The 27397-nt window shown below is 52.3% G+C and overlaps 2 protein-coding genes across 2 annotated transcripts in view; one reads left to right on the forward strand and one right to left on the reverse strand.

The window, feature by feature from the left end:
• Positions 1 to 742: 742 nt before the first annotated feature.
• Positions 743 to 26983, reverse strand: TMX3 (thioredoxin related transmembrane protein 3). Its single transcript, XM_056131501.1, has 16 exons — positions 26832 to 26983; positions 25756 to 25810; positions 23113 to 23152; positions 22133 to 22256; positions 19118 to 19163; positions 17187 to 17267; positions 14929 to 15028; positions 13806 to 13883; positions 11777 to 11843; positions 10016 to 10114; positions 6732 to 6789; positions 6490 to 6543; positions 5669 to 5725; positions 2842 to 2971; positions 2338 to 2406; positions 743 to 1026 (listed from the first exon to the last, which is right to left on the reverse strand). The coding sequence occupies exons 1-16, from the start codon at positions 26860 to 26862 to the stop codon at positions 754 to 756; spliced, it is 1362 nt and encodes a 453-aa protein (XP_055987476.1). The 5' UTR covers positions 26863 to 26983; the 3' UTR covers positions 743 to 753.
• The window catches only part of CCDC102B (coiled-coil domain containing 102B), a 331610-nt gene continuing 331073 nt past the window's right edge, over positions 26861 to 27397 (forward strand). Inside the window, exon 1 of the mRNA XM_056131520.1 lies at positions 26861 to 27003. Coding sequence (XP_055987495.1) covers positions 26861 to 27003 — 143 coding nt within the window. The remainder of the gene's footprint in view (positions 27004 to 27397) is intronic.

A 27397-nucleotide genomic window follows, 5' to 3' on the forward strand; every position in this document is an offset into this window, starting at 1 on the left:
AGCGACCCTACCACGAGCACAGAAACGTGACACATATTACTCTTGACAAAGCGGCAGGAGCTTCTTCAGCCAAGGAATCGCGCAGCAGAAACCCAGCTGAGAGGGAGCAGGGAACAGCAGGGTCTTGCCTGTCAGTCCCCCGGGGGGCCAGCGATGGCTGTCGGTCACCGGCACCCGGGGCCGGCCTTCCTACCCCTTAAGTCCCAACGGCAAAACTCGGGGCTGGGGCTGCCCACTCACTTCAGCCCTGGGGAAAACGTGAGGATCGTGGCTAAGCGTGAAATCGAACAAACCACAGCTCAGCATCTTTGAAACTCAGTTAACACAATCCAATCGCTAGACTATAGAAAAACCTTTTGGGGGGGGTGGGGAATAAAACAATTCTCATCATCTTAAAATCTGTTCTGTGGGAAAAAGACATTATTTCTCCTTAAAGTGCCTCAATTTGAAAAGACTTCATTCTTTCCTGTCTGTCGGGACGGGCGAGGGGGATGGATGTAGCGGGGGAGGGGGTGATGGGGGGGGGGGGATTCGGTGCCTCTCCCCGACGGGCCGGCGGACGCGTCCCTCAGCCCCAGAACGTCCCCACGGAGACATGCAAACACGACGGGAGCCGGGGACGTCCGGCAGGTCGCCGAGGGCCATCCCCGGGATCTGCGGACAGGTCTACTCGAATCCATGCAGTGACACCGGCACAGCGCGCGCGTGCGTGGGTGGGCGGGCTCTGGGCTCTCGGGGTGCCGGGGCCCACGCTCAGTCGGTCTTCTTCTCCAGCTCGCCCTTGGGCTCGGGTTCGGGCTCGGCGGGCATGGGCGGGTGCCCGTTGCGCACCTCGTGCTCCCGCGGGAGCTCATCGGGCAGCTCGGCGCCCTCGGGGTCCCCGTCGCCCTTGGACAGCTCATAGCGCTCCTCGATGTAGCTGCTCTCGGCGTCGGCGCTGTAGATCCCATAGCACATGATGCTGATGACGCCCAGCGGCAGGCCGAACAGGAAGCAGCCCATGAGCGGGGAGCTCCGGAAGATGGACTGCGGGAGACAAGCAGGGGTGAGTGGGCGAGGGGCGGGAACACCACCCCACCCCTGGCAGCCCCCTGCGACCCCCCACGACCCGCTGTCAGTGCCCGAGGCTTCAGGCCAAGTTTACGGCGGCAGCTTCCCAGCCCACCGCAAATGCGGAGCCGGTGGTGGTGGTGGTGGCCACGGGAAATGAGGAGTGGGCACCACACAGCTCCCATGCCATCCGGCCGCTGGCTAAGGACATGGGACTCGTCCGGAGCGTGGACCCTCGGCTGCATTTCTGGCACCGATGCCTCAGTTTATCCAGCCTCCCGGGAAAGCAGAGCGACTTTCCAGAATGCACCCGTCACCGAGCAGAGGGGCCAAGAGAGACAAAAGCGGAGGGCCACAAGGCCACGGAGGACAGAGGCACGGGCCAGGGCTCTGGGGGGCGCGGCTGCACCCCAGGAAGGAAGGACAAGGCAGCACCCGGGAAGCCGCACGCTCTCTCCGTGTGGGGAGAAGGCAGAGGCTCTAGGATGCGCCCTGCTACCCAGTGGCAGAACGAGGGCCAGCTCGGAGTGCTGGAGGCAGGGCGGCAGGCGGGGCAGACACCCCTGTAGCCAGCAGGCCAGGGCGACTGTGACCAAGCTCCACAGCGGGCGCGTCAGGGTCGCAATTAAGCTGGGGCAAAGAGGACTGGAGGAGGCGGGAAGGAATGGAAGCTGTATTTCTTCCAGTGCAAAAAACGTAGCTTGGGGCTGGAGCGACAGTACAGCCGGTAGGGCGTTTGCCTTGCAAGCGGCCGACCCGGGTTCGATTCCCTGCATCCCATGTGGCCCCCAGAGCACCTCCAGGAGTGATTCCTGAGTGCAGAGCCAGGAGGAACCCCTGAGCATCTCCGGGTGTGACCCAAAAAAGAAAAAAAAAAAAGTGGGCTTTCCTGTGACGATGGCTTTCGTCAACAGGGACTCAACCCCCCACAGGTGCAGCGAGGGAGACCATGAGGGCGAGGGGTGGGTCTGACGGCCCAGGACCCCCTGCACAGTGAGCAGCACGGGTACAGGGAGCGGCGGCCCAGGGTCCTCACCGAGAACCAGCAACAGGAAAGACACTTGAGATCCTGTCACATCACTGGGTCAATAAATCCCAAATTCCAGTGGCCTCGTCATGCAGAAACGAATAAGCTTAACTTCCAACTAATGAATGTATTTTCCCAGCCGAAATACATATATATATAAATCAGACCTAGTGTTGGCCTAACGCCTTTTAGAGGGGAGCTTTCACCTGACTCCTAAGAGACTACTGAAATACTTGCTCCCGGCAATCAGTGTAACTTACCACCACGGTAGTTTTGGCATCGAACAGTATCCTCTTCAATCTGTGAAAAATGCTATCGCCTCCTTGAGCCTGCAAGTGGACGAGGGAAAAAGAATGTCAGTGAACTGAGACGGCTTCGTTTCCCCGTGTTCCATACGCCCCTCCAGCGGCAGGCGCAGAAAGCCCCAGAAAGAGGCCTGGGCCGAGGGGGACTTTCCTCTCTCCTTGTCCCCTGCCCACTGTATTCCCCGGCCCCTCCTGCCTGTCCAGTCCAAGTGGCTTGGGCACAGAAGACCCGCATGAACACAGCGGCCTCGCAGCACTGGAGAAGCAGCTCCCGCCGCTACGGTCAGCAGTTCCCCCGACTCACGGTCACTGCAAATGGGCTTCCGGGAACCCTCCAAGGGACCGCGCCCCACGATGGCCTGACTCCGCAGCCAGGGCAGTCTCCGGCCAGAGGTGCCAATGGCCCCACGCCTCTCCACTCCTCCCGCCACCCCTCTGCAGTGCGAGTGATGCTCTTACTTCCACTCGGCCATCCAGAATGCTGTGGATGAACTGGACCATGTCCTCGGCATTTTTGATCTGCCGATCCAGCAGGAAGTACTGCTGATTCGAAGTGTTCAGCACAACGACGGTGGGGACTGACAACTCACTGCAGGCAGAGAAATAAATACATACATTAATATACAAACAAATAGCCTGGTATCTACTTATGTTTTCTGGTGACTAGAACGAGAACAGAGACCTGGCTTCCTCCTAAGGTTAAGGCTTCTCATTTACGAAGCAAACAGAGAGAGGAGAAGAATCTTTTTTCTAATCAAACGAAGAAATTCAACTGAGAACTTTGATCCATCCACCTCTGGCTCAGTTGAATATTACTATCCTGGACCAAACAGCTGTTTATTGGACCCAGACGCTCTGTACTCCTGGCCATACTATTTCACTGCACTAAGACACCGATGTGCCTTGAGAGACAGTATGAGAAACGGTTCTATCCACCCACGTTCCCAACAACAGGTGAGGGGATGGATAAAGAAACTGAGGCGTGCACCCACGGCGGACTTCTACGGGGCTCTGACCCAAGATGGAGATGTGACGAGGCTGCAGTTTGCTGCTGCGGCTTCCGTGGAAGCAGGGGAGGTCACAGTACAGCGAGTCAGAGAGAGAAAGACAAGCAGCTGGAACTGCACCCCTGCACGGGGTGTCGGGAAGCAATCCCGAAATCTGGTCAATCGAGTCTGAGCTTGAGGGGGTGTGGTTGGGGTGGCGACCTGGGTAACAGTGGAGGAGTCCTACATTATGGGAGGGCAGGGACAACAGCGTCACAAGCAGCCAGGAAAAGGCAGCGGTAAAATATAGACAAATAAGAAACTACAAAACAGGTTTTGGGGCTGGAGCGATAGCACAGCGGGGACAGCGTTTGCCTTGCACGGGGCTGACCTGGGTTTGATCCCCGGCATCCCATATGGTCTCCCAAGCACTGCCCAGGAGTAATTCCTCAGTGCAGAGCCAGGAATAATCCCTGGGCATCACAAGGTGTTAACCAAAAAGCCAAAAAAAAAAAAAAAAAAAAAAAAAAAGAATGCATGGATTAAAGTCCTTATTCCAGACACTGCAAATCCTACTGAATACATGGTTCTACTGAATACACGAATCTTTCTTTAGAAAACAATGGCACCTTAAGAGGTGTTTATTATTTTTTTTTAGGTTTCTGCAAGGTTAATCACATTCCTGTTAAGAAATAGAAAATTTCTGTGCAAATACTGATTTCCTTTCAGTATTTAAAAATTTAGTGCCAAACTTTTCAATGTCCTTGATTACTTCAATGGCTCCTTTATTTTTATTCTCCTTTGTCTTGCTTTGTTCAATACACCTGGTATTTGATCTGTTTGTGAAAGCCCTCACATAGCTTCTGGAACAAGTGAGGTACTCTATCACTGTCACTGTCCTCCCGTTGTTCATTGCTTTACTTGAGCGGGCCCAATAATGTCTCTATTTGAACCAAAAATGAACCTAAGTGCACCTGAGCCACAGGGCAGCAGGGAGAGCGCTTGTCTTGCAATCCAGATACCCCACAAGGTGCCCAGAGCCTGCCAGGCGGACTGCAAAGCATCAATAGGGGTGCCAAAAACCATTAAAAAAAAAAAAAGCAGGACTGGAGTGATAGCACAGCAAGTAGGGCATTTGCCTTGCACATGGCCAACCCAGGTTTGATTCCCAGCATCCCACATGGTCCCCGAGCACTGCGAAGAGTAATTCCTGAGTCCAGAGCCAGGAGTAATCCCTGAGCATCGCTGGGTATGACCCCAACAGCAAATAAAACAAAACAAGCCCGAGTACTTTGAAATTTTAGCATCTGAATACCTGGAACTTCATCTAGGGTGCCTAAAGTTATCTTTTCCCAGTGGCCTGTAAACTGGTGAACACTACTGGCCCGGAGGCATGGGGTGACCAGGCCAGTGCAACCCTCATGTGCTCCCTGCTGCACCTGTGGCTCTGCTCAGCCAGGGGCCAGGCTCCTGGTGAAGGGGCGGGGGAAGAGGGGGTCTCTGCTCTGCCGCTGGTGCCCGATGAATACAAGAGGTTCTTCCTGGACACCAAGGAACTGATACAGCACAAGTTTGGGAGATGTTTCCTAATGTCTGGAAGCGACAAATCAGCTCCAGGTGGGCTACAAAATTCTCTGGGGCAGCAATTAACTCTGGAGTGCTCAGGGATGCCAGGGCTGAGGAGACAGAACAGGGCTGCACAGGGTGCCCGGAGCAGTGCCCGGAGTAACCCAGGAGCACTGCCAGGAGTAAGGCCCCAAGCAGACCAAGGGCGGCCCCAAGCCCCAAACCTCCACAGCCTCGTGTTTTTTCCCTAAGTGGTGACACTTACTTAACAGAACTTGTAATGTGTGTAATACAGCTACAACATTTGCACAATTTTTAATGTCCTCTTTACCAGATACTATAAATTAGAAAAAAGGAACTTTTTTTTTTTAGTATACTGTGATATTAAAATTCAGTGTTTCAAATATACATAAAGATGGAAGAAAAAATATTTTCTGTTTGCTCTTGGGCCACACCTGGCGATGCTCAGGGTTGACTCCTGGGTCTGTGCTCAGGGATGACTCCGGGTGGGACTCAGGGGACCAGATGGGGTGACGGGGATCGAACCCAGATTGGCCACGTGTGAGTCCTACTGTTTGTCCTATCACTCCAGCCCTAAAAGAAAGTATTGATGGGGTGAGTATCTACTTCAGAATATAGTTTTTACAGCTACTAGAGTCCTCTGTCTCTTAGAAACAGAAAATTGACACAACACTGAGTAACAAAGTCATCTAAGCACTCAGTTTTCTACTTACTCCATCAGCAAGGTATTTATATACTCATTCCCATCCATATGGCCAAACTGAAGATCCCTGACAACCAGGAGAGAGAGAGAGAGAGAGAGAGAACATTAATACAAAAATGTAAATAACACAAACAGTTGAAAATGGGGATTTGTGAAGCATGCAACCGCTATAAAAATTAAGCATATAAACTACATATAACAGATGTGGAAGAATGTGCAAATTCTACTGGCTTTGAGATATAAATCCACAGCAGAATTCAGCAAATTCTCAGACGATCCTATTTTACACGTTTAAGATGCAAGGAGATTAGTGTGACTTTTCTCACTGAAATATGTTCATGAAAAATTATCCTCATTCTATAAAAGGACCAATCAGAAGATGCCACAGGAAAATATTGACCTGCATATCATGAAATGACTCAAAAATAAAAATGAAATAAAAATAGCAACACAAATAGTCACATATTGGCTGATAAGAGCAAGAATAATTTATCATACAGCTTAACATATATCATACTTCTTAACATTCCACTCTGAGTTCCATTTACAATCATGTCTATTTCTGACCTTCGATAGCTCATTTAAACTCTACCTCAATTGTAAATGCCTATTTTCTGAACAAAAATGTACCAAACATTCTGCCAAGAAGCAGAAATGAGAAATAAAATGTTTCTTTCTCTTTACGTGTACAACTCGTATCCACAAACACATTTCACGTCCACACACTTCATACTGAACCGCAGCAACAAAAGAAGTAGAAAACGTTTGCTTTACCACACAGGAAACACAGTTCCACTAAAATTAAGCGATCTTTTAGACACAAGCACCCACCTGTGGAACTGGCCTCGGAAATTTCCAGCAACTTCCTGAATAATTGACTTCAGTCTGTGGAAAAACCGACAGGACTATTTTCACCTCTTTACTATAAACTATAATCATTCAGTTAAGATCATTCAACTATGTATCAAATACTATAGGAACTACAGTGAGAACTGACATTGTTAGAACTAGATCAAATTTATTTGAAGTTTATAAAGTACCTAATGAGGATGTAACGGAAGCTTAGACTATACCTGGTATGTTCCAGAGATGAATTTTTCTCATCAATAACTGCAATGGCCACAAGCTTTCCTAAAATGAAAAAATGACACATCTAAATCAGAAAAAAAAAACAAAAAAAAAGAAAAACCTCATTATAGAAAACTACAATGCTCTGTGTCACTTTGGATGGGGAATGGGTCAACCATACATTGAGGCTTAATTCCAACCACCTCACACGTTCTATTCATTAGGGTGAATCACGAAACTCCTTCGACCTTCTACCCCTATGTGGAAAATAACAGCAAATATTTCACAGTTTCCAGTTACATGAACATGTTCCTTTCACACACCCCCACAAGGTGGTTTATGTGTTTTGTTCAAACCGAAAACCACAAGGACACCCGCCACGAGGTGGTTTATGTGTTTTGTTCAAACAAAAACCACAAGGAATAAAGGAGATTGACTTCATTGATTCCTGCAGTGCTAAAGGAACAGTTCCCAACAAGAAAACTGTACACAGTTCTTCCCTTCCACACCACTGGGAGCCAGAAACGGTAGCAAAGTCGGAGGACGGCGTCACACCTGCCCCTGACAGCTTAGGGCATCACCAAGAGCGGTTCCTGGGTGCGGCGGGACCCCACTCCCCTCCACCTTTTTCCTTCGGTTGCTCAGAAAGCAGGTCCCAGTCAGCTGCTTGAACTCTGAAGGACTTGGGTAACTGCTCGCTGGCAGAGGTGGGGGTGAGACACTGAGTCCGGGCCACCCCAAACGCCTACACACACACAGAGCATCTTCCCACGGGTCAACGGTCTCTCAGGAACCCCGGCCCATGTGGAGGCAGTGGGGGCGCAGACAGCGAGCCCCAGGGACCCACCCTCCCGGGGACGGGCAGAGGGATCGGGTGGATGGGGACAGGCCGTGTCGAGGGGCCCCGGGTCCAGGAAGGCAGTGCCTGTGGAAGTGAGGTCAGGCTCGGTCCCTCGCTGGGTGGCGGTGGGCCCTGAGCCCAGTGGGCAGGCGCTCGGCAGCCAAGGCGGGCCGGCCGCCCTGGGGACTGGGCCGACGTTCCCACGGTCACCCAAGGCCAGGGAGCCAGCAAGCGCTTCCTCCCGGGCTGCCGCCTCGGGGTCGCCGTTGCCGTGAGCACGGTCATCCCTCTTCCAGTCCCTCGTGTCCCTCCAAGCGGACCGGGAGGCAGCACGGGAACCCGTGGCATGTCCGCGTCCATGGCAGCCCCGAGCGTGGCAGGGAGACAGGCCCGGCACAGACAGCTCTGGGTGAGCGCCACTCCCTGCCGGCCACCCTGGCTTCCCCACGACGGGAAATGAGGCTCGGGTGAATACGTGCTGCAGCGGATTCCTTTATCTTTTCTTCCCTTTGCGCGCGTGCACGCCCATGCATGCCTCTGTGTGTGTGTGTGTGTGTGTGTGTGTGTGTGTGTGTGTGTGTCTGAGCCACACCTGGCAGTGCTCAGGACTTCCTCCATGCTCTGCAGAGTGTGTGTGTGTGTGTGGGGGGGGGGGGGGCGCGGGTCACCCTGGCAGTGCTCAAGGCTTCCTCCAAGCTCTGCGGACTGTGTTTGTGTGTGTGTGTGTGTATGTGTGTCTGGGCCACACCTGACAGTGCTCAAGGCTTCCCCCAGGCTCTGCAGAGTGTTAAGTGTGTGTGTGTCTGGATCACCCTGGCACCCTGGCAGTGCTCAAGGCTTCCTCCAGGCTCTGCAGAGTGTGTATAGTGTGTGTATGTGTGTGTGTGTCTGGGTCACCCTGGAAGTGCTCAGGGCTTCCTCCAGGCTCTGCAGAGTGTGTGTAGTGTGTGTGTGTGTGTGTGTGGGCCACACCTGACAGTGCTCAAGGCTTCCCCCAGGCTCTGCAGAGTGTTTAGTGTGTGTGTGTCTGGATCACCCTGGCACCCTGGCAGTGCTCAAGGCTTCCTCCAGGCTCTGCAGAGTGTGTATAGTGTGTGTGTGTGTGTGTGTGTGTGTGTGTCTGGGTCACCCTGGAAGTGCTCAGGGCTTCCTCCAGGCTCTGCAGAGTGTGTGTAGTGTGTGTGTGTGTGTCTGGGCCACACCTGACAGTGCTCAAGGCTTCCTCCAGGCTCTGCAGAGTGTGTGTAGTGTGTGTGTGTGTGTCTGGGCCACACCTGACAGTGCTCAAGGCTTCCTCCAGGCTCTGCAGAGTGTGTGTAGTGTGTGTGTGTGTGTGGGGGGGGGGGGTCACCCTGACAGTGCTCAAGGATTCCCCCAGGCTCTGCAGTGTGTAGTGTGTGTGTGTGTGTGTGTGTGTGTGTGTCTGGGTCACCCTGGCAGTGCTCAAGGCTTCCTCCAGGCTCTGCGGAATGTGTGTGTGTGTCTGTGTATTTGGGCCACACCCGGCAGCTCTCAAGACTTCCACCAGTTCTGCAGTGTGTGTGTGTGTGTGTGTGTATGCCACACCCTGCAGTGCTTGGGGCTTCCTCCAGCTCTGTATCAGGGAATCTCCCCTGGCGGCACTCCGGGGCCCACACAGGGCTCCAAGGGCCAAACCTGGGTGAGCCACTCAGGAGGCGAACGCGCTCCCTGCCAGGCTGTCTCCGCGGCCCCCTCTCCCATCCTCTTCATCCAAAACGATCGTTTTCTCTTTAACAGGCAGCTGTGCGTGGAAACAAACGTGGCAAGGACTACATTGATTTAACCCTCACTCGTACTATAAATTCAGGAAAACAACTCAGGTCTTCTGGCAAGCCTCATAGTTACCATTTGCACCCATATAATACCTTTAAAAAAATGCTGATCCACAGGGGTTATTCCTGGCTCTGCACTCAGGAAATACTCCTGGCGGTGCTTGGGGGATCATCTGGGATGCTGGGAATCGAACCCGGGTCGGCCACTTGCAGGGCAAATGCCCTGCCCACTGTGCTATAGCTCCAGCTCCCCAAAAATGCTTTCATCTCTGCATCCCCATCGATACTTCTCTGCCAGCCATTCTCAGCCCTGCCCGGCCAGAGACCAGGCGGCGTTTCTCCCTTCTGAGGAGAAGCAGGACTTGGCAGAGCCCCTCCTGCGGTGAGCACCTTCGTTCTCCCTCCCCAGCTCACGTGCCAGGCTGCTTTCCCTGCCAGTTCTCTTTTCCCTACCACACTCAACCCTCCACAGCTCTTCTTTGATAGCCATTACCCAGGGAGTTCTCTAGCGAGAGGAACTGACATTCTCACAGAGCAGAATTGGCCTTTAGGTCGAAAGAAGAAACAAACCCTCGAAACAGATTTCCTAGAGAAGGAGACTTCAGTGCTCGGGGAAGGGAAACACGCGGAGTGGGGCAGTTTCCAAGCACGTTACCAGTGTCTCCGAGCTCGTACAAGACGAACCCATCCATGGCGATGTAGTTCTGGAAACGCTCCCTGTTGATCCACGCCGAGAGATCGCCGTCTTCGTACTCTGGGAAGCAAAGTGGGGGGATCTGAGTGTCACTGTGACTCTGGGCGGCTATAACGCTCTCATCATCATGTACCATGTACAAAATTTCATTCGGAGGATCTCTTCTAAGCCGCCACCACCACCAAGGGATCAATACACATGGAATTCCTTACTGCATGATTGAAACAATAGAAGACCGATAACTAACGTTCAAGGGGTGATAATTTAAACAACCACAGTACAGACTGAGGGAGTACATTTAAAGATCGGAAAGAATCACAATAATAAAGTATAATTATATGGTAAGGCAGATTCTTAAGATGGTATCTTATGACTCTTGTAAAAAAAAACAAAGCATGAAAAGATAAACCGAATGAAAAATGACAGCACCGACCGCTACAAAATGGTTATCGTGGGTAGAATTACTTGAGTGATGGCATCTGGAGCGCATTTTTATTTTGATGTCTCTGCTTATCTATGTTTTATGACATTTCTACCTCAATTTGCAACCTTTTCTCTGGTCGGCAGAGGCGGCCGCCCGGCCAATTCTGGCCACAGCGTGCCTATGTGTGTCCAGCAGTCACGTGCTTGCAGTTTCCCCTAATTCTTTCTTTGCTTTTTGGGTCACACCCGGAGATGCACAGGGGTTACTCCTGGCTCTGCACTCAGGAATGACTCCTGGCGGTGCTCAGGGGACCGCATGGGATGCTGGGAATCGAACCCGGCTCGGCCGTGTGCAAGGCAAAATGACCTATCTGCTGTGCTATTGCGCCAGCCCCTTGAATTCTTTCTTTCCTTTGGTTTCTGGGCCACACTTGGCTGCGTTCAGGCACTACTCATGGCTCAGTGCTCACTGCTAGTGGGCTCCAGAGCCCACCTGGGATACTAGGGGTCAAACCCAGGTTGGTCATGTGCAAGGCAAGTGCCCTTTGCGCTGTGCCATCTCTCTGGCTCTGTCTTCCTTGAATTTTAAAGCACCTTTTGTTAACCCCCGACTCCGCCAGACTGTCCTGGATGGTGCCACAGAGCACAGGGTATGGGTTATGGCGGAAGGCGTTCAATCGCACCTAGGAGTCATCAATCACTCCCATTATTCGAAAAGTATGTGCACATGTTCATTTTTAAAGAGTTGCCCGATGAATCTCAGTGATGAAACGTTACTGGATTTGCTGAGAACACTTCAAGAAAACCCTGTCTTAGCAAACGTGGGGAGATCTGAGTCACTTTGTAACTGGGGTGACAGGTGTGGGCAGTTTCATTGTCTTGCCTGTCTCTTCCCGTGATGGATGTTCGATGGAATAAAAGTGTTTTAAAGCCGGAACAAGTGCTTGTTTCCCGGCCTGTGGACGAGCAAAGGAACTGGGGGCAGGGATACAACCTCAGCATTTCAGCATGGCCAAATACGTCTTATTTCTCCAACCTTTTTTGGTGCTGAAATGTCAGATACCTTTTAAAAAAAATTCTGAATATCTTAAAATCACACATAGAAACTGCACAGGGCTCATTTCTCAAAGACGCAAATAAGTGACAAACAGTTAATAAGTCAGCAAAGCTCCGACTGGCACATCAGCCAGTAAGGACACGCTTACTGCGCGGAACCCACAGGCTGCCGGGGCCCGCACAGAGCCTGCATGGACATGGTGCCCACAACCCCCGGCCAATGGCAGGCACCCCAGGACTCACCATCGTACACAAAGTAGCTGCCGTCCTTGAAAACCAGCACGGCGGGGATCTCTTTCAGCTTCACATACTGTAAGTCAGAAGTTACAACACCTTTGGTCATTCCTGAGGTTTCTCTCTCACATACACACACACACACACCCCAATCTGAGGTTTTTCACACACACATACAAACACCAGCATTCCAATCTGAGGTATTTCTCTCTCTCTCTCTCTCTCTCTCTCTCTCTCTCTCTCTCTCTCTCTCTCTCACACACACACACACACACACACACACACACACACACACACAGTTTTCCAATCTGAGGTTTCATATACGCACGCACGCGCACACACGCGCACGCACACACAAACCCCTCTCCCAACAATGAAAATCTCCAGTTGAAAGGAGGACGGGCAATCCCTGACTCACTCAAGAATTGGCTCCGCCACTGCCTGGTGCCTCTGGCCCAGGGTCCCAGAGGGACAGTCCCCAGTCAGCCCCGAGAGGAAGGGCCAGGCCCTGTGTCCACCGGGGGGCAGGGAGCAGGGGCTGGGGCTACATCCTACACGCGGGGCTCAGAGCCCTAAATAGTGAAACACGTCCCCACAGGGACCTCCCCCAGGGCACCCACAAGGGATCCATCCACAGGGCACCTGCTTCTGGCACCTGCGCTGTGTTTATTTTTAAAACAAGTCGACAGCACCGGCGAGTGTCTGAGAAGATACACAACTTGGGAGACCCACATAAAACTATCGTACGCGTAGAAAAGGAACTAAGTCAGGAGGTAACGAATTAAGACTACTTTCTCTCCTGAGAATCTTGGCGGGCAAGCGCCAATCTAAAACGTTAGTAGATCGCCAAAATTCCGCAGCCAACTATCCGTTCTCAGTCACAGTCCTTCTCCCTCTTTCCCTGTGCTCCTTCCAACTATCTTTCACGACTGTGCCCACACCGCCGTCTTCTCCAGTCCCCTTTAAGTACCCAGGAGTCGGGAAATGTCGACTCAGACAGCTGCATGAACACTATACTATTCGCAAGCAAGATAGATGCCTGGCGGTGCCAAACCGTGAATTTCAAGATACGGGAATGCATACAGTGAGGGGCACTGCCCTTATCTGAGGACTCTCGACTTCTTTGCAGAGCAAAGTCTTGCAACTATGAACCTGGAAGTAAAACGCGGATGACAGAAACGGACACCGCCAGGCCTGACAGCGAGCTTCAGGACACGGGCCGAGAAGGACCGAGTCAGGGCGTGCCCACAGCGTGGCCCGGTGCTCTTGACGGCGGCAGAGGGCAGACGTCCTATAGGCACTGCCCTGGCCCATCAACATGGGAGACGGCCACCGTGACAAGCAGAAGACGCGAGGGGTGGCCAGCAGGAGGCAGGGCCAGGGCCAGGCAAACCCGCAGAAGCCTTCACCGTCCGGGAAGCTTCCGAGGTGTGTGTGGGGAGGGTCCTCAAATGCTCAGAGACTGAGTCCTTCACCACTCAGGACAGCCCAGTCACCAGTGAGCACTGTTCTCTATCCCTACAGATTCCGGCCCCTGCATTCCTGCTCACTCATTCGAGTCAGGGCGGCCACGATGCCCTGCCCCTCAGGGCCCCTGGCCACCCTGCTCCAGCATGCGTGTCCACGGCACCTCCGGCTTCTGTCCCCAGGCTTGCTCCTGAGGCCACCAGCTCAGGCCTTGGGCTTCTGCAGTCGAGGCGGCGGCAAGCTCCACCCCCCCACCCCAGGACTGCTGGTCATCAACGATGAGGACTCAGGACAAGGCAGGTGACCCAAGATGGCAGGGGCGCGGGACACAGGGCACTGCTATTGCTTTAGAGGGCGAGAAGGGCACTGGGGAATGACTAGAACCTGGCAGTCAGGAGCCTCAGGACGCCAGGTTCTGCATCCTCATACCGGAAGTAAAGGGCTGGCATTTCTTTTCCCATACATGGCAAACACTCACAGAAAGTCAGTCTGAAAGACACAATCTAGCCATGAAAAACAAACAAACAAACAAAAAACCCTGAGTCACTTAAAATCCAATGTCAAATGTTACCTCCGGAACCACCTCTTCGAAGGCAGAATAGAAGTACGTGTATATGATTAATTCTGAAGCAACATCGATGTACTTCTCCTGTGAGGACACAAGCAGAAAGAGGTGACTTTTAAGGATCACTGCAGGGGCAGACAAGAGGCTGAAAGGAAGACTAATGCCCAGTTGCCCAGGGCTGAATCGAGCATTATGTGGTCTCCTGAGCACTGGGGGAAGAGTCCCCGACAACCCTTTGGCATGGCCCCAAAAGCACATACAAAACTCATAATACAGCTTCAACTCAACTTCTTCCTACGTATTCAGAGAATACATCACTAAATAGTATACACAAAGTGTGCAAATTTAAATTCTTCTATGGGGGGGAAAAAAAGAAACAGTTTCTAAGGCAAAAGATCATTCATTGTAGGGGCCACTGTAAGGTAGTAAGTACAGCAGGTAGAAACTGCACCTTGCATGAGGCCGAGCCAAGCTTGATTCCCGGCACCTCCTGTGGTCACCGGACGCCCCCAGGAGTGGCTCCTGAACAAGGAGTGTGACCGCTCCCCCCAGGACCACCCCCCAAAAAAAATTATAACCTATCATACTCCTCAAAATAAACTGCTTGAATATAAAACAAGCTCAATTTATGTTATGTGGATTTGGGGGGTGATGCCCGGAGGTGCTCGCAGCTGACTCCTGCAGTGCCAGGGGACCGTGCGGGGCTGGTGCAGAGTCCAAGCCTAAGTCAGAGCACGCACTCAGCCCGCCTGGGTCAGCAGCTTTCCTCTGGCCCAACCCAGAGGTAACTGCATGCCTTTAAGAGGTGCGCATACCTACAGCTACATATTTCAAGGGTCTGCATTCAAACTGCACTTGGCAGTCTCAAAGACACAAAATGCTAAAAAAAAAAAAAAAAAAAAAAAAATTAAGCGTTGAAACGCAGGCAGGTCAATCCAGAAGGTGTGTCCTAAGCAAGGCATGTGCTCCTGTGACCTCAGCCCCAGGAAGGGAAACGTCTGAGGGTTGGCCCAGACTCATGATACAGCTGAAGGACCCCTGGTCGGAAGGAAACCAGCTCTGAGTCTTTGGGGGCATAGTGAACGTCGACTCGTGTGCTTGTGGGTTCAAACAGAAAACCGCTGGGTACCTTCAGCGTTGACTCGCCACCGACGTAAACGAAAAACACCCGGTGTCGGCGCTGCACGTGCTCGAACATCTGCTGGCTGGGAAGGGGCCGGATCAGTGCCCTGTTTGGGGGGAAGAGCAACAACACGCAGGCGAGCGTCAGAGGCCGGGGGCACACGACGGGCCGCGATTCCTGCCACAGCCCGCCAGGTCCAAAGGCAGCTGAGCTTATGGAGATCACTCAGCCCACATCAAACTAAGAAAACCGCAGCTCATGACCCTCCCAAACCCGCATCAACGAATAATACCTGCAATTTATAATCACTTAAAAACTGACTCCAGCTCGAACCCCTTGGGGAGTTCACACCTTCGCCAATATTTTGCTAGGTAAAAACAGAACTGTAACCCTTTAAGAGTCCTCGGGTAAGAGCGAAACAATACACAGGAGAATCACACTTCTCTCCCTTTCAAATGATCATTCAGACAAATACCCAGTGAAATAGCATCCCAGGAGTTCATCAGACTATATTAAGACCATTTAGGTTTTACTCTGTCTTTTAAACGCTACGATGCTTTAACATGCCCTACTGAGGTTGAAATATAAAAGCGGCTTATAACTAAGATGACTTTTTTTTAAAAAAAGAAAGAAAGAAAGAAAATGGAAATGGTAGTACCTAAGAACCCCGTGAAAAGAAAACAGATCTCTAGTTTTATTATTTTTATTATACAACGCATTCTGAGTCACAGTGATGAGTCAAAGGTCATTATAGAACATATCACTTCCAGAATACAATCAGACCAAGTAGCAGTTTTCCTTTAAATGTGGTCTACGGCATATTTCACTCCACCAAAATTGCAAAAAGAACAAAACCCATTTTCCAGGGCACACATTTCAAACTGCACGGTTCCCGGGGTGCCCTGCGTCACGGCTATTTTCATACTTGAGTCATTAACTGGTAAGTGATGCAACTCCACAAGAGATGCCTGAAATTTCATGTGCAACAGAATCAGCCCTAGTTACATCAGGAGAAGCTCTTCCCAGGTTACATGAAACTCGGCTCAGACAAAGACTGCATCAACCACGGAGAGTAAAGGACATCTCACCAGCAAGTCCCTCATATAGTACAGCGGAGAGGGCATTTGCTTTGCATGCAGCTGACCTGGGTTTGATCCCTGGCATCCTATACGATCCCGTGAGCACCGCTAGGAGTAATTCCTGAGTGCAGAGCCAGGAAAAATAACTGAACATGCCCACTGTGACCCAAAAAGCCAAAAAAGAAAAAAAAAAAAAAAGAAAAATGAATGATACATGCAATCAATGGGGAAAAAAGGCAGAAGTTGTATTGTTAAGTTTCAACTTTAATATACAACAACTACTTCTGATTCTGTGCCCTTTTGACATAATTTAAACCAGAGAATATGTTACCTTACTACAATAGAACAGGTGACTCTTTTAAGCCCATGCAGATTAACCTATGTTCCTGAGTGTTTACTGCAAAAAAGTTCCGTATCTTCAATGACATAAAAGGGCACAAAATAATTGTATGAGTTATTTTTTATGCCACAGCAAGATATAGACTTTAAAAAAAAATAAAAAACTTCACCTCTCAAACCAAGAAAAGACACAGAAGAATGTTTCCTTCTCGGGAGAACTTCAGAGATCTCTAACTCTCACAGATCTCTCAGTTCTAATGAAGCCACATGAAGTCTAAGCAAAAACGGAACAGAACAAAAACTTCACAGCTGGCAGGAGGAAATGTGACAGGGAAATGTTTATTAGCTCCAGCTAAAGAGCATTTTCTAGTGCTAGAGGGCAACGTTTAAATTTTTTTTTCAGAACAAAATGATGAGGCTTCTTTTCAAAGTCTAACAGTAGTAAGAAAAGTAAATCGCTTCTGGGGAGGCAGCTCACTGGATGCATGAGACCTGGGTTCAAGCCCTGGCACTGAGGGGAAAAAAGAAAGAAATCTGATGTGAACTGAGCAGTGAAAAAGCAATTATAATTCAGTAAAATATCTAAGATTCAGAAAGAGGTTATAGCAAAAATCCATCAGGAAGAAAGTTTTTTCAATATATGAAAAAAACTGAAATGTGAGGTTAACCGAACAGCAGTGATCAGGATTCCTTCTCTTTCTTTCAAGATCAGCGTTGCTGAGGCCCGTCTTCTCCTATCTCCTCTTAGAAACAAACCTAAATTCCTAAAAATGAAGCCAGTGCAGCCTCATATTCATCTTTAGCAATCACTTCGCACAGTCGAGACTTTTCCCAGTGACAACTTACCCAGACACCCTGTGGGCAAACTCGACGATGTCATCCTTGGTCCGTGGTCCTCGGTAACTATACGCCAAGTCCCCTTTCAGTCTTAAGTGAAAAAAAAAAAAATTACTGAAACTGTTTTTTCTATTTAACGTAAGCGTACTCTACAGTCCCATGAAATTATGGTATATCGGGGACGAGGGCAACAGGCTGGCGGGGAGGGCACATGCCTTGCACACAGCCAACCCGAATTCACTCCCCAGCACCACATACGGTTCCCCAAGTCCACCAGGAGAGATTCCTGAGCACAGAGGCAGGAGTGAACCCTGAACACTGCTGCGGACACCCCCCTCACCAAAAACAACAACAACAAAAAAACAAACCAAACAACAACAACAAAAAACCCCACAGAGTATTAAATAAGGAATGGAGATTAAGTCTTAGAAGCAGCAGCAGAACCACATGAAATACATTGGGTGATTGGCTAAGTCAAAAGGTAAAGAAAAGAAAATTGCCGTATTTTTATTAAGGTGATGCAAAACCTTTTTCCTCTGTAAACCCTGCACTGTGTCCATGCCTCCTGAAGACAAAAATCCCACGCAGACTCATGACCGAGAGCTCACTCCCGCTCTTGATGTTTGCCTGCGTGAGTAGGTGAGCGGGCAGGGAGCTGAAAGGTATTTCTCGAGGCGGCGGCTCGATTTTAAGCAACCCGGCTTCAGAGTGAGCTAACAGACCTCCCAAGATTAAGAGATAAACAACACACAAATGCGCCGCTAACTTTCCAGATTTGGGGATTGGCCAATGATTTAGGCATCCAACTAAAGAAATGAAACACGGCAGTGGCCGGCACAGCGTCCACTTAGCTTTCAGCGTGAATGACCAGGTGAGCTCTCACACTCCCAGCGTCCTCCTAAGCGCCCAAGGGCCTGGCAGAGGCCAAGCACCACCCTTGAAGGCACAGGTGCACAGAGGGCGGGCCAGGCTGGAGCCCACCCAGTTGGCACGTGTGATGGACCCTGAGACCACCTGACAAGGACACCCGTGATTCAGGCGAGGATCCCTAAATGCAACAAAGGCTCAAAGGGCGATTCACTAAAGGCAACAAAGGTTCAAACACCTCAGGATTTTTGTTTTGGTGTCTGGGACACCCCCTGGGGTGCTCAAGGTGGACTCCTGGTGGACTCCAGGAAGCAGAAGGGGTGGCAGGGATGGGGATCCAACCTGGATTGGCCGCATGCAAGGCAAGCACTTGACCTGCACCGTATGATCTCACCGGCTCTGCACTGAACATTTTTATGGCTCGTCTCTTTATTTTGTATTTTGCTTCACGCCTGCCTGGTGGTGCTCAGGGCCCACTCCTGGCTCTGAACTCAAGAGGACCGAATCATTTTTAGTGTGGAAAAGAGGCAGGGCAAAGCCAAGGGAAGGAGGGATTGTTACTCCAATTTTGAAATTAGAGATTTCCTACGAATGAAATAAACTTATGATAATAATGTGCTGAAACCATGAAAAGAATCCAATGAAACTGAGATTACAAAAGTCTTCCATGTGATGACGATACTGGATTCGATCAACATCTATAGACCACCCGATTCTTTATTTCATGTCATAAGTAAGTCAGCTGTGGTCACAGAAAGGAAAATGCTGTCCTGAGACAGAACCCACACAACAAGCCGAACACACTCGGGCCGGCAGGTGAAAGAGCATTTGGACTCCACGACTGGGTCGGCCTGTCCCAGGGCCTGCCCCTCGGTGACCTCCCCGCACACCCCACACAAACACTGCCCACAGGGAAACAGTCAGAGGCACACGACTCTCCCCAGATATACCCGGGCCCTGCAAAGACCTGAGCTTACATCTCCAGTCTCAAGGAGGCTGCTAGCAGCGGAAAGAGAGACTGACAGGTGAGGAGAGCAAACTCGTCAAAATACATGTAAACGCATTCAACTTACAGCTTAATTGTAGGGTAACCCCGCACTCCGAACTCTGAAGCAACACCTTGATAAAAGAAAAGAATTCAGGTTTTAGAAAATAAGAAACCCAAAATAATGAGATATGTATTATATTAATACATACACACACTCTCTCTCTCTCTCTCTTAGACAAGCCTACACAGATAACTATTTTAAATCTAAGAATGAATACTCACAAACCAAAGAAAACCATGATATCCTTATACAAAATATTCAACCTCTAGTCTACTTAGAACACTAAGAAGAAATACCAAAGAATAAAATGGTATTTTTATTTTCTTCCGCATTTAAATTCATTTTCAGGTCAATATAGAACTGCTCTGCATTTTAACTTAAAATACTTGTAAGCAGCATTTATAAAATTATCCAATTTCTGCAATAAACGTAAGATCTATAAGCAACTGTCCACTTGCCTTAGATCCTCGGCTTTTCTGATAACCCAAATCCTGTCTCAAAGATTAAATTCTCTTGTGAGTTAAAATGAGCCACAGCAGATACAACAATGGCATCTTTCTGAAGTGAAGACTAATAACCAAGAGCAACAGAGGATCAGATGTTAAGTGGCAAAGAACTCACTCCGGTAGGTCTGGACTATTTTAGGTTCAAGGCAACAAAAAGAAACAAAATATCCTCCCCCATTATATCATAAGTTATACAATATGTTTACAGTGTAGCATGTTTAGAAATTGAACAACGTTTCCAGGGAAGGACACAGGCATGGTATACCCTGTATTCCAGGCACAGTAATGTTCTTCATTGCAAACATACTCTTACCGTGCTTGAGCAAAAGCAAGATTCTACCACAGAAGGGTTTGCTGGTCACTAATGTTTGGTTTCTCATGATGCGCTACCAACTTACAAACCTAAGACAAAGCGAGTTTGTGGAGAAATCACTGACAATCTCGCCAACACCCCAGGCCGCGCCAGGTCTGGGGGCACCAGCACACACCTGGTGCTGTTTCAGGACCACCTGGAGCCAGGGTCTCGCCGTGCCAGGCAGGGCCCCGTCCCGTCTATTAATAACACGTGTCCAGAGATGGCTGCAGGTTCCCAGGCAGTTTCCAGAAACACAGAGGGGTGCTTTCACCTAGTTCCTCCCATGGGAACTATACAAAACTTCTGTTCAACACCACGGACAAGATACTGGCAGTTACCCTTCCTGACTGCCCGCGTGTGTTTACGCTTCTTTTGGCGGCAACAAAGCGGCAGAAGTAACAAGAACGCGGATATTCTGTCCCTGACAGCCTCGGACTTCGGCCAACGGCAGAACTTATTTGTGCCCATCTCTATCGAATCTGTAATAGCCATGGTCTAAAAAAGCATATACCCTTATTTTAAAAATAATCGATGGCCTACAAAGTAAGTCTGAGATGTCAGAGAATTCACTGTGTTACCGGTGGAAGGCCCGGGACAAACCCAGGTGGGAAGCCGGGGGCTCGGCTTAGTCTTGGCACCTCAACCTTGCGTGCCCACCTGAGCAGCACAAGCAGACGAACCAGCAGGCAGAGAACGGGGGATGCCCACGTTGACTGACACGGCAGCATGGGGTCAAACATCAGGCAGGTGAACGGAACATGGGGCGCAGAGGTTACGAGGGGGGGTCCACTGCCGCCGGTGCTGGGGCTCTGGCCTGCCTGAAAGCCCCAGGCCGCCTTTACTCCCTCACCTCACCTGCCTGGCCTCAGCTGTCACTTCTGCCAGGTGAGGAAGGATTTCACCACCTCTTGGCCTTTGCTCTTCCCTCCTGATCCTGGCCTGTCACCCAGAGATCTGCCGACCCTCTGATGGTCAGATACTGTCAGATCAACTACGACGGGCAGAGTATCCTGAAGCTGCCTGCGTCTCAAAATGATTTTGCAGTGGGAGGGGAGGTCCTTGGGCCGTTTTGCAGATAAAACAGTCAAACTTACAAAGATCTGGGAACCTCCGAGGCAGTACCGAGTAGGAGGGAACAGGGGCAAGGCTTATACCCAAGCCTGAGCTTCGACTTCAAGTGTGTGTTCTCATTCTCCAAGTTCCATCTTTCCCTTGGGGTGGGGGTGGGGGTGGAGGGGTAGGACCACAGCTGGCTGTGCTCGGGGGTCACTGCTGGCAGTGTTCAGGGGACCACCCTGGAGTGAGGGACCAAGCTGGGGTCGGCTGCCTGCTAGACCCTCTCTCCCTGGCCCTTATTTTCTTCTCAGAGAGGAACGGTTTGCGTTAGGATCTAAGACCAACCCTCTCCCTCGGCATCCAAGCCACGTCCTTTCGTAACCAGAGTCACTTCCCGAAATTGCATCCCCTTTCACTTGCGTTCCCTGTGATAAAAGAAGGCGAAGGCGGCAAGGGGCCTGGCCGGGCTCCGGGTGACCGAGGACTCAGGACTAGCTCCTGCTTGCATCAGGTGAAATTACTCAACACCACCGCACTGTGGCCCGCCTCCCGTTTCTCCATCCACACAGTAACATGGGGCAGTGCTGAGAGGCTAAGTCACAGCCTGTCAATGTGACTCAGCTCTGGCCAGGACCCCGGGGAGACAGCAGGGACAGCAGAGAGAGCCGGGGGCGGGCTCCACTGCTTGGAGGCCTTTCACCGGCACAGACCGAGCTCACCTGAACTCCGTGCCCCGTGCTCGGGTCTTTGTGCACCGTGAGTGCTGTCCCATGCCCTGCTCGTTGACCTGCTCTCTCTCACCCACCCCCCCTCCCCCGCACGACCTCTCAGAAGCCGCAAGCTAACGCATCCTCCATCCCCAAGACAGCAGCACCAGTTGAACATGGGGGGTTTGGGGAGCATCTGCCGGCAAACTGCTTCAAGTGAGCTCCGAGGAGGAGAGGTGGAATCTGTGTTCCAGGTAAGGTTAAGGCACTTTCACTAACACTCAGCAGCAAGTTCACTGTGCTCGGACGCCACAGTCTGGCACTGCTCAGGGAACTTAAATTTCACCTACACGAAAGAAATAGGTTATTTCTTCCTGCCACCGTGAACACTACTTTAAGTGAAGGAAGGACTTACTGGAATGGGACGTGGCATCCATCTTCCCGACTTTAACAGGAGACCCAACATTTTTCATCTCAAGACCAACTTCGTTCCAAATTGGTTCCAGTTTTTTACAATGGCCACACCACGGTGCGTAAAACTTGTTAAAAAAAAAAAGGAACAAAAAAAAAAACAAATAAACCACTAAGAAGTGTTTGCTATTACAGACGTGCATCATAATTTCTAAAGAAGCTTTTAAAATGAGCAAATAACCTGTTTTAGGAAAAAAAAAAACCTGAGCTAAAATAAAAAACGAAATGTCAGTGGTCATACAGAAACACACACACACACAGACACACACAGTTGGACAGACCAACTGCAAGCATACAGCTCCCCCATCAGGAGCAATGCTATTGTAGGTCCATTTTAAGTGATCACTGAGAGTTACAGAGAAGTCTGACTGACAATCAGCGTGTCCTTGCTCCAAGCGTATGTCTACATTCTGTGTGAAATATAGCCGTAGACGCACAAGCACGCAGCACATCTCTGAAGAAGGACGACAGCATAAATGTCTCTGTAACTAAACTTCCAGCTCAGTAGGTGTCTGGCCTACTTCAAGGGAGCAGAGTGAGGCGATCGCGGTGAACCGCCTGGTAGCGGATCCGCCTGAAGGCTGCCAGGGGGGGCCGCTGGTAAACCTGAGCGCATCAATCACCGGCCACTCTGCTTGGCCCAGTCACCGGGGGGTCCACTCCATTTGCCCCAGTTCCATGATATAATAAACGACTGTACTGTCATGGAATCAGGCTTACCTCCTTCCTAATATTACAAGTGCTCTTGTGAAAAAAAAAAAAAAACTCCAGACCCATGGTTCATTTTAATATGACATGAGAAACCCGAGAAAACAAAATTAGTAATAACGCATCAGCACTATTACTACATTAGGGCAGAAAAGAATAGAAACGAACACTTAAGAGATTAAAGGTGGATAATTAATGCAAAATACACATACTCACATCTACAAGCCAAATGTCACTTTTCCGACTATCTTTAAACCTATTAAGACAAAAACAGGAAGAAAAAGTCTAATTGTGGTTGTTTCCAATTTACAAGATGTTCATCTCCAATTTAGAATCCACTAGTTTAGTTGACAAGCTGGTAATTACAGGGGGCATGAAACAAAATAAATTTCTATGGAAACGTTTACTCAAGGATTCTACATTTTAAGTCCCTACACACTTTAATTGAAGGAGAACTGAGAGCAACTCATTAAGGATAAACAACAGCTTTAAGAAGTTGGGACAGAGAAGGGGACAGAGGAGAGGCCGGTGGCTAGGGCACAGCCCTGGGTGTGAGCCCCAGCACCAAACACCACCCTGAAACTCCTGCAAGCAGCTCCGGGGCCCCAGGGTGCTCCCTGCATGGGGGTCACCACACACACAGGATGCGGGCAGTGCTGCTCCCTTGAGCCCGGCTGTCTGAATCATGGGAAGCCCAAACCTCACCACAGAGAGACCCCACCCCCAGCCCCCAAAAGCAAAGGGAAGGCCGCAGCAGAGGTGATTCTTTGCTCCTGAGCAAAGCCCACATAAGATGAGCCTGGAGCCGTGCATGGGACTCGCGAGGGCCTAGCGGGCTCTCATGTGCGGTCCCAGCCTGTCCATAAGCATTTGATCATGTGACTTCCGAAGCCTTCCAGGACAGCGGAATGAGCAGAGCAGAAGGTTCGGGGCCCACCTGGAAGTGCTTTAGCCCAGCCCTGGCCCCAAGCTGGTCGCAGGAAGGTGGTGGATGCGGGGAGCCATGTAGAAAGACGCCAAGGTCGTCCTCACACAGGAAGGAACTGACCCCGCCACTCCTGCCCCCGCGGGCACTGGGAAAAGCGTCTCCACTGTCAAGTGCTACTCAAGCTCCAGCTGGAGCCTCCCAAGGCCAGGCACCAACCAGCATCCAGAGCAGCGCCACGCCACAGAGCCTCAGGACCTTGGCCGGGCAGGAAACGGCCTCCCGGTGTGCTCTGGAGGGCACGACGGCGGTGGTGTGGCGGCTGGTACCTGGGCGGGTTCTGTGTTTTGAAAGGTGTCCCCAGATGGTCGGCCCCACGGCACAGGGACTGCTCCAGGCACAGGGGCGAGGAGGAGGGAATGGGGACTCTGCTCAAGGGACAAGGATATGGGCTAAAGGCTTTGCCCACACAGGCCTGGGTTCGAGCCCCAGCACCTAGCGGTCCTCCTGAGCACAGGACCAGGAGCTGTTGACCCACACAGCTAAGTGGGAAGGTGAGCGGGAAAGAGCCTGAAAGGAGTCACAGGTGAGGATGGGTAAGCGTTCCGGTGAGTCGGAGGCTGGAGCATCACACCGCTGGGCACGAGACCCCCAGAGGCCCAAGGGCAACTGTCCCCACCTGCTCAATGAAACCCATCTTGGTGCTGCGTCTCCAGCCCTGCGGGGGACGAAGGACCCTCCACCACCCGCCTTGCCCACTGTGGATCGAGGTTTCGAACTCCCCCAGATCCAGAGAGGACCATGGAGTGACAGGGGCCCGGTCACGGTTACATGCTGTCCCCTCACTGGCCGTCCGGCTGTTCGTGGCTTCAGCAGCAGGACAGGAGATCAAGCTGGTCCCCTGCCCCCCACGTGACTATCTAGAGGGGGCGGTGGCAGGTTTGCTCTGGGCTGCCCAGGGCACTGAGACCAGTCCCTGCTTTCTACACCCCCCCCCCCCCCCGGGTGATGACACAGGCCACACGCCTGCCACAGTGCAGTGGTTCTAAGCTGGGGCGGCAGGCCCACAAGAGGACACAGCTTGCTCAAGAGGCCAGTGCTCGCAGCGCCTGATCTCCCGAGGAGCCCAGGAGCAGCCGCCGTGGGGGACAGTCCCCCCCCACACACACACACCCCACACCTGGCCCTTCAGGACAGTCTAAAGGAAGTGGCCTCCAGGGACAGCCTCCCAGGGGGCCCCTAAGGCCAGCGATGACCCCCCAGGTAAGCAGAGCCACCCCTCTGCAGGCTACCCCCAGCACTGCTGGACCAGAACCTTCCAGCCCTTGGCTTAACTGCCAGCCCTGGCACCGAGGGTAGCACTGCGTGAGCCAGGAGGGCACTTGCTCCGCACCGCCTTCAAGGGCACCGCATCAGATGGAGGCCCAGAGGATCCTGGGCAAGGGAGGGCAGAGGGTTCGAGTTTGAGAGCGACTTCAGGCTGACACTGGCTCCCTGGGGTCCGAGCCTGGATGCCTGTGTGAGGGCCCCAGCAGACGGCCTGGGCGGGAAGGCGGCCAGGCAGGGTGGAGCGAGCGACGGGAGGGCAGGGAACCTCGGTCCTGGGCCTGCCAGGAAAAGCCCCCGATGACCTGATGGGTCAGGCCAGCGATGCCAGTCGCTCTGCTCCGGGCTCCTCACCTGCCCGGCATGCCCAGGTGGACAAGGACCCGCACCGGCGTCCTATGAAACAGGAGTTGCACTGGTTTCCTCCTTCAGCTGCTGGTGAAGGTCTCTAAGGCCCGACGCCAGCATCCCTAGCACTCACCACAACCCCACACAAAGCTGGGTCACCGGGCCTGTCACTAGAACGTCAGTTCCCTGCAGGTGTGCCGATTAAGGTCCCAGCTGAAAGCAGTTGAGAGGGCAGGAAGGAAATGCATATGTATACTCACGAGTCATCTAAATCTTCCACGATTCCTTTACAGAAAGCCATGCCCAGTAAAACAACTGAAAAAGGTGGGGGGGAAACAAAGAGAGAGAGAGAGAAACCATCATGTGTAGCCGACCACGCACGCCCGTGTGTCATTAGGTGCTCAGTGCTTAGTCACCGAGGCAACATCAGGATTATTGTACAATCTGGAGAAAAAAAAGAAAAAAGCCCCCCGCCCCCCCCCCCCCCCACACACCCTCTCCCCCAGGGCACAAGTGATGCAAGAACCAACTGCAGTTCACCTGTTTCAGCAACATCTACCTCCCACCCACCCGAAGAGGCCGGGACTGGCAGGTTGCATGCGGGTGTGGGAGAAAAAAAAAAAAAAAACCCAACAGGGAGACAGGTTCTCTGGCCGCCCAGGCTTCTGTGCTCGGCCCATTTTCCTTTTTTTTTTTTTTTTTACCAGGCCATCTTGGGGGGGGGGGGGGGCGCGCAGAGGCAAAAATAAATAAAATAAAATAAAATAAAAATAAAAATGAAAAGCCTCCTTCTCCGGGTTTCCTCTTTCCTGCCGCAGCAGGGACCCAAGGGTCTACACCCGGTGGGGGGGGGGGGCCCTTTGCAAAGAAGTAGCAGTTCCCCTCCCCAGCGCCCCGCCCTCCGCCGTCACCGATGCAAACAAGTGGATGGCAGCCCCGCTTATGGGTCTTATTTTTATTTATTTATTTATTTATTTATTATTTTTGCAATTTTAGGCATTGAGGCTGCAAGGACCGTGCAAGGATGCGCGCACGGTCACGCACATCGGCGCCCCCCCGCGCCCCCCACCCCCCACCCCCGAGCCTGCGGCGGCGCGTCCCCGGCGCCCCCAGCCCCCCTGCGCGGCAGGTGCGGGGCTACGGCATTCGGGGGGCTGCGCGGGCAGGGCCCCCCGCCCCGCTCTGACCATGAGCTGCCCTTGGCCTTGGCCGTGCGGGCGTCTCGGGGGCGGCGGCTGCGGCCGCGCGGGGCGGGGCGGGGACCCCCGGGGGACAGTCACAGCGGCCGAGCCCCCCTCCCGCGCCCCCCGGGGGCATCCCCGCGCGGCCTTTTTACCTGCGGCGCAGAGTCGCAGGGCGGATGCCATGGTCGCCGCAGCAGCAGCCCGAGCCGACGCGGCCGAGGGCGCACACGGGACCCGGCAGCGCCGCCTCCGCGCCCGGAAAGGGAAGCGCGGCCCGGGGCGCGGACGGGCGGCGGCGGCGGCGGCGGCGTCTTTTCTGCGCAGGCGCGCGCGGTGCTAGAGCGGTGGGAGGGGGGGTGGGGACGGACCGGGCTCTCCGCAGCGGCCCGGCCGCGTCCGTTCTGCGCAGGCGCGCGCCGTGGGGCAAGAGGAGGGGGGCGGGCCCGGCTCCCGCCGCGGCGCGGCCGCGTCCCGCCTGCGCAGGCGCGCTCAGGGTTGGGTGAAGCGGGGGCGGGCCTGGTTCCCGCAGCGGCTCGTCCTCGTCCTGTCTACGCAGGCGCGCTCGCGGGGCGGGGGGGGGGAAGGGGGGGGGAGAGCGCAGACGCATGCGCAGTCGGCGTGGCGTGGCGCGGCTCGGGGAAGGGCGGCCGAAGGCGCAGGCGCAGGCGCGGGCGCAGTGGGCGTGGCCTGGTCTGGCTGCGGGCCGGCAGCGCTGAGC

This window comes from Sorex fumeus, unplaced genomic scaffold (assembly GCF_029834395.1).
Source record: "Sorex fumeus unplaced genomic scaffold, SorFum_2.1 ptg000092l, whole genome shotgun sequence".
NCBI lineage: Eukaryota > Metazoa > Chordata > Mammalia > Eulipotyphla > Soricidae > Sorex > Sorex fumeus.

Bases quoted from the DNA above. Each gene is read 5' to 3' on its own strand.
- TMX3 (XM_056131501.1), bottom strand. From the start codon at position 26,862: ATGGCATCCGCCCTGCGACTCTGCGCCGCAG. The intron at 13,884-14,928 runs GTACCCAGCGGT...GTGTCCTCACAG, and splicing joins GTGGCGAGTCAACGCTGAAG to GAGAAGTACATCGATGTTGC. The intron at 5,726-6,489 runs GTGGGTGCTTGT...CCTGGTTGTCAG, and splicing joins TTCCGAGGCCAGTTCCACAG to GGATCTTCAGTTTGGCCATA.